Genomic DNA, 13,852 nt, shown 5'->3' on the forward strand with positions numbered 1-13,852 from the left:
GCTTTTGCATTCCAGGGTAAAGGCCTAAGTGATATGATCCTCACGATCTCTTGTCAAAAAACTATACGAAGCAATTTTACAGTCCTTTATAATAATATTATACAGTCCTGTATAATAATGCACCAACAAACCCTCCCCCCCATAAAATCCTGGTTTCATCCTTCATCAATATTTGTGGATATTCTTGTTGCCAACAAAGATCAAACATACTGATCAGGAGCTCCTTTCTTGTCAGACAACACACAAAGACTCAACATTATCCATGAATTGAGAAGCCTTATTAGGATGGATAGAATATTTGCAATTTATTGGTTATTATATTTTACAGACAAATTGAAATAGTTTAGAAGAAAAGTGATTGAAAAATACAAAATCAAAGGCACTTGGAAAGAAAAAGTGACAAGTAAGAAAATCATAGATGCAAGGAATCAACATATTGCACCCCAGAAGCTCATGCCTGTAGTCTAAGCTACTCAGGAGGCTGAGAACTGAGATCATAGTTCAAAGCTATTTAAAGTATTCAAGTATGTAAAACCCTCATCTCCAATTAAGCAGTAAAAATGTAACAAGAGAAGTTGTTACTCAAAAAGTAGAGAGCTAGTTTTGAGCAAAAAAGTTCAAAAACAGCACACAAGCCAGTACCCGTACACATTGCACACCGAGAGGAAACTCTACAAGTGGCAGAAATATATGTAAAACCAAAGAAAAAATTTCAATCTCCTTTAGTTTCACTGAGAATTTTGAGGATACCACTAAAAACTTGTGTAGGAGCATCCTTACCTATGAGAAAATCGTTATGATTATAGTAAGAGATTTCCTTATTGTAAATTAGATTAGAAATTCTGTGTTCCAGATTTTGAACATCCCTGGGATCTGCTAAAGTATCTCGTCCACCACTCCACATTGCAGTCGGGACCTTCATGTTTTCCACATTGTACTCTGGAGGAGTGGACTACAGGAAAATGAGGAATACCAAAGTTTATGTTAACAATATATCACACAGTGAATTTTAAGTTGTTCTATTAAGAAATGGCAAAAATAATGTCATGTTTATGATAATTGAAAATATGGAATTTCAACCTTAGTCATAAAGAACTGGATTTTTGATCAAGACTTTTAGCCAATACTAAACAAATGACTTGTCAAATCTGAAGCTATCTGAACCTCAGGTTCTTTCCATATTAAATGATATAGATAAATCATGTAAGGTTATTGTGTTGTTTACAATAATGATATATTAATTACAGGATATAAATCAATTCCATTTATGTATGAATGTGTATATATTTCTGTGATCTATATAAATATAGTTATATCAATATATGTAATTATACATTTATGTACATATGAAGATATGCATATGACTACCAATATATTTATATAAATATGCATGTAGATATATAAATATAGTTATCTATATAGATGTAGCTCAGTAGATAGATAGATAGATGATAGATAGATAGATAGATAGTGTTTGGATCATATTATGACAAAAATTCATAATACTGTTATGATTACAACCCATTCTAGATTTATCTATGCCAGTTTCATTGAAATACAAAGTATTTAAAAATACAGTCTTTAAAAAAACAAATGATTGGTTAGAACTTTAACATCTTTTCAAAAGGCCAAATCAACATATTTTTTACAAAAGCTTACCTGATTATAGTGTTGAAAATTTAGAGAAGCACTTCCATAATCATAAGCTTGAAATGTACCTGTATGAATAGCCTTGAATAAGGATGAAATAAATTATTATTTCTAAAATCTTAGTGAGTATAACTAAAAACAGCTGATTTTATCTTCTTATTTTATATTGTGGCCCAAGAATTCATATTCAATATCCCCTATATAAATCTGGGATTCAGCCTTGAGCTGAAGAGCTGAGGGACAGCACCCAAACCTAGAGTTCAAGCCCACAACCCGCCAACAAACAAACAAACAAACAAAAAAACATCAGGAGCCCATAGCAGACTCCAGCATCTGGGAGAGTGCATCCAGAGCATCCGATCTTGCCAAGAGCACCCGTAGGAGCAAACACGAGCAGGCTAGGCTGCTCAACCCTTCCAAAGGAGGGAATTGCCAGCGATCTACAGCAAAGAGCTGAGAATCCTATGTAGGTCAGACCAGCAGCTGGAGGTAGGCCCCCAACAGAACCCAGATCAGGCACAGACTCTCTCTACCAATACAGAATCAGCAACCAAGCAAAGACAGACACACCAAAACAAAATTGCAGATTAGTCTCCAATGATCCCCAAACCCCCATGCGAAAATCACAGAGAAAAATTACAAGGTTTATAAATCTGGGATTCTTTCCAGTACATTGGTTTTTACCCCTTGAAGAACAACTACTAAAGTACGGTTCTAGATAATTTCATATTAGATATGTAGGCATACATGTACTTTTAGGGAAAATGTGTAATAAATTTTATTCTACATATTTTTACATAAACTGAAAACTGTTGTAAACTATTGTACTATCCAAGAGGAAAAGATGCATAGGAAAAGATAATAAAGAAACTCCCTTTAGTTTCATTAGAAATGAATATATCTCATTATTTTAAAATGTAAATTTATTACATTATACACCAGAACTTGCATTCGTTTGTAAAGCATTTGTCTGGCAGGCTTAAGAAATTGAGTTTGATTCTCTGATCAAAACTCAAAGTAAAAATTATTTTTATTGAGACCAGCAAATAAATCCATAAAGAAAAATAAATAAAAAGTGAAAAATAAAAGAAATGGAAATAAAATTCAACCCTAATAAGATGATCTTGCATGTGTGCAGCAACTAGCTTACATGTGGACAATGGCATTAGGAAGATGAAATAATTTCATCCTCAATAATTTAGCTGGCACTTGAAAGGGTCTTGATTAAGTAGGGATGAAAAGCCATCACCATTACTACATACATGCCCTTGCCTCTTCCTTCCTCTTCTCAATATTCCCCAAAAGTATAAAACTCATCCTAAATTGACAGGAAGTATACACATACAGTTTCCCATGTTGGATACAAATACTACTTTTGGGAATAAATGATGGGACAGCTCTTCCTCCATCACATTTTAGTTTTTCTATACAGGTTGGGAAGTATTCTTGGCATTAGAAGAATACTTAAACAGGATATTGGCCACAAAACCAAATAGATAGAGAATAGAAGAGCTTTATCAAAGAGAAAAGATTGTAAAAGACAGAAAGAAGAAAATGAAGGAAGCTCAGGAAGATTATACCTGAAAATAGTGTAGCAAATTTTGAACAGATGAGCCTGATGGTAGGAGTTGTAAATACACATCATAGCGACTCTATGAGGAAGAATAACAGGGTGGCATTTGTTGGTGATTCAAATCTTTGTAATAATGAGAATCTTGCAAAAATAATGTAAATGTATTACATCAATGGATAAATCTTTCTTCAACCATTTTAGAGAATACTAGATTTCAAGAAAATAAATGCATTTGTGTGTTGTATATGATACCATTTAATAACAATAAATTTTTCTGAGAAAGTCTAAACCAAATGACCAGTAACTACATAATGACATCAGTTATGTGAAAATGAGATTAACATCCATCTAGATAAAATAATAGATATTCATGCACACACATATATAAAGAAATTCCTATAGGGGGCTGGGAAGGTGACTCGGTGGTAGAGCACTTGCCTTGCATGCATGAGGCCCTGGGTTCGATTCCCCAGCACCACATAAGCAAAAAGAAAAAAAAGCCAGAGTGGCACTGTGGCTCAAGTGGTAGAGCGCTAGCCTTGAGCTGAAGAGCTGAGGGACAGTGCTCAGGCCCAGAGTACAGACCCCATGACCGGACCCCTCCCCCCAAAAAAGAAAAGAAATTCCTATAGGTAAAGGTTAATTTAGAAATAATACACAGAATGTATTCTGATACATAATTTAGTTTATGTATATCTTAACATATTTATATATTGGGCAAGTAAATTGCCCTAGATTTTCATAATTATTAATTCTAGCAATGTCACATCACTAGCATTATCATACAAAGTCATTGACTTTAAATCAAAATGACACATACCTCATTCAAATTTTTTCGATCATATCCATAAAAAAATGTAAATATACTGTTACACAGAAAATGAAATATCTTATAGCTGCATAGTTTCTTAGTAACATCATTGAAATGTGAATAGGGTAAAATTTCTTTTTCACCAAATATGAGCTGAAATGATATATTTGAAGAAAATACTTATTAGAAAATACATTTCTTTTTTATATGTTGTTATTGTAAAAGTACTGTACAGAGGGGTTACAGTTACATGAGTAAGGTAATGAGTACATTTCTTATTGAGCATTGTTACTTCCTCCTTTGCTTTTCCCCTACCATCCTTTCCTGCCTCACCTCCCCAACTCCTCCCTCCCCGCAAGCCCAAGTTGAAAAGTTCATTTCAACATGGTGTCTTGTACATCTCATTGTTCTAATGATTAAACTGTATCCTTATTTCAGCATTTTGTTATTTCCTTTTCCTTCCCCAAAATAGAAAAAATGCATATACAAGACGCAGGGCACCAGAATCAAATACAGTGAAAACAGGGGTTATACAAAAGAAACACAAGAAACATAGTACATTATACATACGTTAAAAACAATAGCAAGAAAAAAAACCCACTTGTGTCCCTATCTTAGGATTCATTTCACTTAACATCATCTTCTATGGGCATATGTACATAGCTTTTGATCTTTTCTGCTTGTCCTAGACTTATACTAGTTATTGCAAATAAGGGAAACCATGGGACCTATGTTTCTATGTTTCCCAAGTCTTTCCATTTCTTAACAAATGGGATGATGTCATTCTTCTGATGGAGGCATAGAATTCCTATATATATCACATTTTCTTGATCCATTCATCTACTGAAGGGCATCTGGGTTGGTTCCATATCTTAGCTATGGTAAATAATGCTGTGATAAACATAGTTGTTTTAGTATACCCTTGTTTATAATTGTTTGGGTAAATGCCCCAAAGTGGGATTTCTGGGTCATAGTGGAGCTCTATGTGGAGTCTTTTGAGGAACCTCCATACTGCTTTCCAAAGTGGTTGAACAAATTTATATTCCCACCAACAATGCAGTAGGGTTCCCTTTTGGCCACATCCCCTCCATCATCTGTTGTCTTGATTATAGCCAATCTAACTGGGGTGAGGTAGAATCTCAATGTTGTTTTGATTTGCTTTTCTTTTTTGGCTAGAGAAGTTGAACATTTCTTCATGTGTCTATTGGCCATTCTTATTTCCTCTTCAGAGGAAAATATCTTTCTTGTAACAAAAACGCCATTCTTATTTCCTCTTCAGAGGAAAATATCTTTCTTGTAACAAAAACAAGAAAGAATAACAGACCAAAAACAAAATTGTGACATAGTTATAATGGATGTTTTAACATCCATTAGACAAAACTCTTGTCTATATAAGAACACATTGGAAGTACTTTTTTTTAATCAATCTGCCTGTAATAAACAATTTGATTGTAATGAATTTGATCTCATTACCTATAAAACTCACAAATGGAAGGTTTCTGTGGCATATAGTGATAATCCAGGCTACTTAGGAGGCTGAGATCTGAGAATCAGGTTCAAATCTGAGACTATTACCTCCAAAAAGCCATCAAATAACTGGAAGTACACCTGTGGCTTTAGAACTGATATGCTAGTCTTGAAGAAAATAACCCAAGGACTTTACTCATGCTCAGCATTCAAGACCCAGGCCTTCACACTCACACAGATACACATACACACACACACACACACACTCATACATATACACTCACCCCACAACTTAATAGAACTTGAAAAAAGTGAAACAGTGTATTTTTTATATTGTTATACACAGAAGGTAGGAAAGCAAACCCAAACTTTTAATGTCTTGAATCAGTAAGTAGATAAAATTTATTCATTTGAAGAGCAGTAATATAAATATATGAAAACAGTGATTAATTAAAAGTTGAAAGATTAATTTGAAGAGATGGTAGAAAAAATCAGATAAAATATGTCACTAGAATTAAATTAAGAATAAAATATTACAAGGTGTTTGAAGAAAACTTCCATGTTATTTTTACACAGAGAAAAGTCTGAAATTGTTTAAACACATAAAATGAGAATATCTGTATTTATAGAAATTAATTCCAGGAATAAGAAGTCATCTTAGAAACCACTAATAGATCTAATCTCAGATAGAAAAAGTGCAAAATAGAAAGATACACATCTTTGAGATAAAAAAATGAAAGAATGAAGTCAATAAATAGAGAAGTACATATTCATATACAATTAATGAATCCTTTGGCAAGAATTTCTAAAAATTTAGCCACCATTTATGCATGTCCAGAGCTAAAGAGATAAAATTATTAAAATGTGTAAGTCCACAAATATATAAAAGTTAGTATTTATCAAGTCTGGGGAGAAGGGATAGTAATGCATTTCTTTTTCAAATGATGAAAATACTCTGAAACCAGAAAATTGTTATAGTTAGAAAAATAAACTCAAAAGCATGAAGCAACTGTTTATAAATATTGATATCAGGAACCCAGAACTCAAAACCATCAAGCACATAAACAGAGTTCTAGAATTACCTGAAAGAGATTACCAGAATATATCATATTTCAGGGACCCATACAAAACCTGGCAGCCTTCCTGAATTAGTGACATGGGATTAAAATTTTGAAGAAAACAAGATAAAGATTTTATGAAAAAAATAAGTGAGAAAGGAGATAAAAGAATGACATAAATATATACAGGTCCCACAGTCTGTTCAGTTTAGTTTTAAACTGCAGATGCAATTGAAGAAACAAAAGTGACTTGGCAGCCAGGTGCCAGTGGCTCATGTCTATAATCCTGCTACTCAGGAGGCTAAGATTTGAGGATCACTGTTCAAAGCCAGCCTGGGCAGAAAAATCCCAATGAGACTCTTATCTCCAATTAACCACGCAACCAGAAGTAGTGCGGTGGCTCAAGTTGTACAGTACTAGTCTTGAGCACAAAGAGACCCTGAATTCAAGCCCCATAACTGACAAAAAAAAAGTGACTTGGCATAAACTATCTGCAAATGAGTTGCAGCTGTGTTACCGTAGGCAAACATATACTAGATAACCTACAGATAAAATGCTAGGAATATAGAAGATCTTGCCCCTTGCTGGCAGTACATGAACAGATCACAATAGAAACACCTTTCTGATCCCATCACTGCAAGTTGAAAATGAGAATAAGAGATTTAAAATGCCTACAAATGTCAAAATATCATATGAAAAAAAAACTGGACTTTAAAAATGTACTTCCCAAAATGGTTTAAAAAATGACATCCAAGCTAAGTCATGTGATAATCCTCTGAGGAGTCAAGATAGAATTTATGTACTTTCATTTTATGGATGTTGAAAATCTTAAGTGACTCACCTACATTAGCTTAGAAACAAATTCAAAGAATTCAGGAGTATTTTGACTCTAAAAAGAATTACATTTCCACTATATTTTGCAGCATACCATTTTAAATATGAGTACAATAATGCCAAAAGTGATGACTATGATCAAGATGCATTGTCTTCATAAACTGCTTTGTTACACCTTCTTAAAGAACAAAAGTCTACAACCATACCACCTAAAATGTGCTAGACCTCATTTGATCCAGGAACCACTAAATATAAATACTTAAAATGATTTCATTTATAACCTCATCCTATTCCTATATCACTATTGGGAAAGTGGATGGAAAGTTCTAGATATTAAGAGTAAGAACAAGAAACTTCTCTTTAGTGATGTACTGGTAAATGTTTGACAGTGGGTTCTAACGAAGTACTGAGTGAAAAGTACTGTGTGAAAAAAAACTTTGCCAAAGAAATAATCATTTGAAAGCTCCAGACAATTTTAGAAATTACTACAATATCTAGAATAAGCATCTCTTCCTGCTGAAAACTAAATAATGGCCAATTTTAAGGTAATTAGAAGATATTAGTCAGATAGCATGGTTTGTTCTGGTTTCTATTAACCAAGCAAACAGGCAATGCTTAACCAGGTAGATAGTGAGGGCCAAGATGGAGAACAGAAAATCAGCAAATTTTATTTGATCCATGAATAAGACAAAAATCCCATTACCCACCAAAACAAAACCCAGCTGCAGTATCCAGAGAGGAAGAGGGAAAGACAGAGAATCCTACAACGAGTTGGTCCATTCACAAAGATGCAATCCAGAAGGAAGAAATCATGCAAAAGAGACGGAAAGCACTACCAAGCCACCGTTGGCCCTTCTCCCAGGGGGAAGAACCAAGAATTAGGCAGTTAAACTCAGAGGGTCCCATCTAGGGGTCCTCAAAATTGGCTGTGTATAACACAGTAAATAAACAAAGAAAATGGCTGAGAACTTTACAGTCTGAACAGGGATGAGGGTGGCTGGACTGGTCCATTGGGAGGGCCAGACTGGAGGTGGAATCTGGGGGTTTGGCATCCTTTAAGCCCCATCACTAGTGAAAAATTGCCCTCTAACAAGGTTTCTCTGGGAGCCTTGTGAAATGAGGTCATCCACGTGACCAGGATGTGAACTCGGATTTATAGACTTATAAATAATTAGCCAGTAAATGCTTAAGCTGCCTTGAGAAGCCATCATCAATCCACACTCTTAAGTCTGGACCATCTGCCCTGAGAAACAGGTCCCAACAGGCTTGGTTTTGGGTTCCACCATTGATGGGGTCAGGGTCTGAGAAACTTGGATGGGTCATGTAAACACCCACAGCAGCTTAAGAAGACTGTTAGAGGAGACCACCAGTAGGTTAGGAAAACTAAATTAGAAAAATGGATTAAAATGCATGTCACTTTGTCATAGATCTGGGTTAAACAACGAAAGAGATGAAAAGCATAGTGGTCACAAACAATGACAAAAATACAGGAATGAAGACTAATTTCTTTTGAGAAGTAATGCAAACAAGAATAGAATAGTATATTTAACGAGCCAGAGAAAAATCTAACATAACCTGGAAATCTAGAACTCTATCCCCAGTGAACATATATAAAGACACAATTAAAATGTGATTGAATTCTCCTGCAAAGGCAATGGCTTATGCCTGTAATCTATCAGTTGAGAGATTAAAAATAACTAGCAGATCTGCTAATTCTAGGACTCTATCTGACATAAGCCTAAGGTTAAGTTGATATTGAAAAGGCATTGTATCTGATTAATATTTTCAAAAAAACCCTGGACCACAAGGTAACTTTCCAAACCTAGAAACGAGATATCTAAGAGGAGCATGTTTCAAACATTATATGAATAAAATACTATATGGTTTTCACTTGAATGCCAGACTGGATGTGTCCATTTGCTATTTCTATTCAATAATCTTTTATAGGTTCTAAGTAGTGTGATAGGATACATACAAAAAGAGTAAGATTTTTAAAAAATGGTACACAATACGAATGTTGTCCTTATTCATCCATGGTACTTGAAGTAGAAAACATTAACATTTCTGAATTTATTTAAAAATTAATGAGAACTGGTAAGTGACTTTAGTAACATTACAGGATATAGAATTAATATTTTTTAAAATCATTTTGGTTACATTTAATGTATAAGGAGACATTTTTCCATGTGAAATAGAAGAGAACATAAAAGTTTTTCTGATTTAGAAATCTTGAGGACAAAGACAATGTCTGATACAAGCGAAGGAAATCACAAACCTTGAATACTCCTGGGGGAAGGTATGAAAGTGCTTTCAAACCACCTGCTATGTATTTAGCAGTAGCAATCGGACCCAATACAAAAGAGACCTTAATTTTTTGGGCCAGTTGAGGATTTGTTGCAAATGCTCCAAAAGCTGGTAAAACAAAGCAAAACAATAGGTTGGTTTGCAGCTATTTTCTCTTTGATCATATTTCCTATACTATTGGGTTAACCCTAAGATTTTGCATCTATTCTTCTTTGCTGTACTCTGCATATATTTTAGCATTTTAGTCTATGACTAATAACTTTTGGCCAACAGATTTTAATTTCCCAAAAGTCCAAATACACTTTTTCTGAAGATGAACATAATTTGTTTTGTAGGTCATGGGGCTTGAACTCTGGGGAACATAATTATTTTTTTAAAAGTAAAAGAAAATGCCACTATTATCTTTTAAATTTCCACTTGTGAAGAACTTCATATATCCATGATACATTGATGGTCACTATATTTTATGTTTTTTAACACATGTTAATATTTGCTAGTTTCATAGCTTATTGGAAAATGTTTTACTTATCAATGATTGTATTGTGAATTTTGAAATGTATATTTATTTGTATCAAAATAAGATAACTGTATTCACTATCATTTTACAATTTTAAATTCTTAGCCTGTCTCATCATTAAGTAGTTACAATTATACGAATGGGTTCTAAGATGAAATTATTTTCAAAGAAATTTTGTTTTTCCTGACAGTAATCCTAATAGGATCCCTGTGTAGAATCCCTTAGCATACCGATGAGGGTGCCCTGGGAATGGCCCACATAGTAAATCTGCTTCTGTCTTGTTTCCTCCAAAATGAACTCAATGGTAGCTGGAAGATCATACTTGATCATTTCATCATAACTGCCCAAAACACAAATGAGCAAAACTTGATTTAAATCTTTATAACAATAAAATTATAAGTTTATTTTTTAATTATTCCTTAAAAGTCCTTAGAAAAGAGATATTGGGCATTCTAACTGACTATATAAAACACTTACATATCTTAGGAACAATTTTACCTGCTTACCAACAGTACTCATTCAAAGCCCACAAAATATCTTCAATATCTATCTGTAATTATGCACACTACATAGAGTTGAGAAAAAAATCATAATTATGATCCCACTGAATTAAAAGGTGAGAACAACATTCCACTACATTTTTCTACTATATTACGTATAAAATACCCAAGTACATTTTTTGTCTTTGTCTTCTATCCCTGTTCCATTTTGTAAAAATAAAATGGTAGAAACTGCCATCGAAATAAAAATAGTAAATGATAGGAGGAATGACTTTTATATTAGTTTTCATCTGGATTCTTAAGCACATTAATAAAAATTCAAAGCCCATGGCAAGTGTTTCTATGTTTACAAAATAATATTTAATAGGCACATTAGTGAAAGACATGGACACTAGTTCTGTGAAAATAATTAAAATTTCAAATGTTGAATAAAATTTGAAGGAAAAAAATAAAGATTTTACCTACCTAAAAGTCCAGAATTCTTTAGAATCTGTGTCTAGATACAGGTGTCTCTTGGACCATGTGTTTCCCCTGCTGTTTCCCATCCACACATCGTAACCAGCATCGGCCAGCATGAAGCCCAGGCTGTTGCTGGGGAGATTGGCAACCCAGATGCCAGCAGTTGTAAGGAAACCATGTTGTAAATATACCACTGGCTTTTGCCCTGAAAAGGAAGTGTTCAGGTCACAACGATACAGCTATATTGACTCAGCTTGAAACTCAGCTTGAAACTGCATGTCATCTTCAATGTATCACCTTCATGGTATTTTCTGTTGCTTTCAAGGCAAAAGTATTGCTGCGGTGGTATATTTCAATGTTTATTTCTGTCTGAAGTTATCAATTTTTCACTGTGAATGTGTTCAATTTGTAGAATTTGGGTCTTGTTTATTTATTTTGGATCTGTACTGAAATTGAAATCAATCTCTCATGATTTTACTTCGCTTTTCATTCAAGGCTGCCAAACTCTACTTCTGTTTCTGCTAGTTAATTGAAGGTCTGAATAGCCTGGACTTTTCTGCCCAGGCTTACTTTAAACCATGATCCTCATATTTCACCCTCCTGAGCAGCTTGTGGTCCAGGTAGGATTCACTAGCCTAGAGCAGTCATAGTTTTGAAAATAAAAAGTTCAAACCATATTGGAAACAAAATAAATTGGAAGTTATTAAGAAGGCCTGTATTCGAAGCCTACAGGAGAGAACAAAAGGGTTTTGCTACATGAAGACAAAACTGGGCTACCTAGTGAGTTTCAGACCATACTGACTTCATAGTAAGACCTTGTCTCGAAAAACTAATGAGTAGGCTTGTCGAATAGCAGTCAAGAGTTTGCCTTGAATATACAAATGCTATTTGATTTCCAACATCTATAACAACAAAAAAGCAAAATTGAAATGTATAGATATTAAATGAGACTGAAAAGATTCATATGTAACTATTTCAAGACAAAAATTCACTTCTGAATTTATTACCAAATACACACTTGGATGCCAAGCAGGAGGACAGTGTGTGTAGAGAACCAAATCTTAGATGTTATTGGAGCAAGACCAGTAAAAACCACTCACTGCAGTAAACTTAAAGCATCCCAGAGTATAAGTGTGTTTGAAAGGAACAAGTAATTGTATTATGTTCAGCAAATGAAACTACACAACTGGTAGAGATTGTGTTCCTCCTTCACATATAGCAGCCAAGTCAGCCAAGTGTCATGCAGAACCTCAGCTTTGTCTCTGGGAGTTAAAGAGGTCTGTTTTCTGAGTGGGAAGTTCTTGCATAGAATATATTTGGTTTGAGATTTGAGAGCTCCAAGTTTCTCTCCCTTCAATCTTACCTAAATGAGAATCTTTGTTCTTCCCATGAGGAATTCGGCAGACTTCAAGGATGTAACCATCTTTAGTATAGACTTCATATACTTCACTTGGATATCCCCAGTAAGAAATTATCTGCTTCTAAATGGAGAAGGCATAAATTGTTTAGTTACATGTGTTTTTGTGCTCAGTTATTTGTATCATTTCAATATAGAACTTTTATTGGATTGGGGAAAATATGCAAAACCATTTTTCAGATTGTAATAATGCATGACATTTCAAAAAGATGAATGAATTCAGTAGGGATCAAACTAATGGAAATGCTTTCACTAGCAGTAAAAATTACTTACAGTATTCATATTGGCTTCAGGATTCTTGTGTTTTTTATAAGGTAGACACAATGTATTGCCAAGGATATGCACAAAGCACATTGTTTTCAGTAGCCACCACATATTTAACCTGGAGGGGAAAATTATTACTAGCATAAAGAAGTAAATATAACAATGCAAATGTATGTTGTGGGATATCACAATATTTCCATTAGTAATCTTGTCCCTGGGTCATCATTGCATTTAACCACCTATTATACTCTTTTTACAACACTTCTGCTATTGTGATTTCTCTTTCAGAGTGTTGTACATGAATCTATTTTCCTAGATCACTTTTAAACAATTACTCACTCTTTACTACTTCAAACCAGAAACACACAAAATAATTATCATTGGTGTATGTCTGACCTGAAGTAAAGCAGAATCTGACCTGATTCTGTTTAAAATGTCATTTCTTATTCACAGAGTGAGACCAAAAGAGGATAATCTTAGCAGAGTTTCACAAGTTGCAATCGCTATGTGAATTGGATCATACAAAATTACATGTGTCTTAATGAAGTCCAGGAAATGGAAACGAGGTTTTTTTTTCTTTGCTGTTTTAGTTTTCTTTTCCTTTTGTTTTGTCTGTTCAATTATCTGTCTTTGGGAGGGCAAAGGATGGCACAGAAATGGTGGGACAAATAGTGAATGCAGTAGTGATACTCACTAGACACTCGGTTGAAAATGAACTATACATTTGTGGGTAGAGATGGGAGCAAACAATGGAGAAAGAGAGGGAAGGGGTGATATTGTCAAAAATAAATGTATACATTACCTGACTTATGTAACTAACTCAACTGTACATCACCTTTATAGTAACAATGAAGAAATTTTTAAAAAATGTTATTTCTATTCAAAATAATTAAAGAATAATGCATTTTCCATACAAATGAATAATTCTAACATAGAAGAGTCTAACATAGAAGGAACAGTTTGCTCTGATTTTATAACACCTAACAGATATTGTTTAG

General features: G+C 34.0%; 1 protein-coding gene across 1 annotated transcript; it reads right to left on the reverse strand.

The window, feature by feature from the left end:
- Positions 1-488: 488 nt before the first annotated feature.
- Positions 489-12,965, reverse strand: LOC138825872 (tear acid lipase-like protein). The gene is made up of 9 exons (XM_070020506.1): positions 12,864-12,965; positions 12,537-12,654; positions 11,180-11,378; positions 10,445-10,554; positions 9,669-9,805; positions 4,044-4,187; positions 3,231-3,302; positions 1,660-1,731; positions 489-952 (listed from the first exon to the last, which is right to left on the reverse strand). The coding sequence occupies exons 1-9, from the start codon at positions 12,963-12,965 to the stop codon at positions 713-715; spliced, it is 1,194 nt and encodes a 397-aa protein (XP_069876607.1). The 3' UTR covers positions 489-712.
- Positions 12,966-13,852: the final 887 nt, after the last annotated feature.

This window comes from Dipodomys merriami, unplaced genomic scaffold (genome assembly GCF_024711535.1).
Source record: "Dipodomys merriami isolate MVZ:Mamm:240054 unplaced genomic scaffold, mDipMer1.0.p SCAF_14, whole genome shotgun sequence".
Lineage (NCBI taxonomy): Eukaryota > Metazoa > Chordata > Mammalia > Rodentia > Heteromyidae > Dipodomys > Dipodomys merriami.

Bases quoted from the DNA above. Each gene is read 5' to 3' on its own strand.
- LOC138825872 (XM_070020506.1), bottom strand. From the start codon at position 12,965: ATGTGGTGGCTACTGAAAACAATGTGCTTTGTGCATATCCTTGGCAAT. The intron at 9,806-10,444 runs GTATGCTAAGGG...TTGTTTTACCAG, and splicing joins TTCCCAGGGCACCCTCATCG to CTTTTGGAGCATTTGCAACA. The intron at 4,188-9,668 runs GTTTGTGATTTC...ATATCATTTCAG, and splicing joins TTCCCCCAGGAGTATTCAAG to CTCATATTTGGTGAAAAAGA.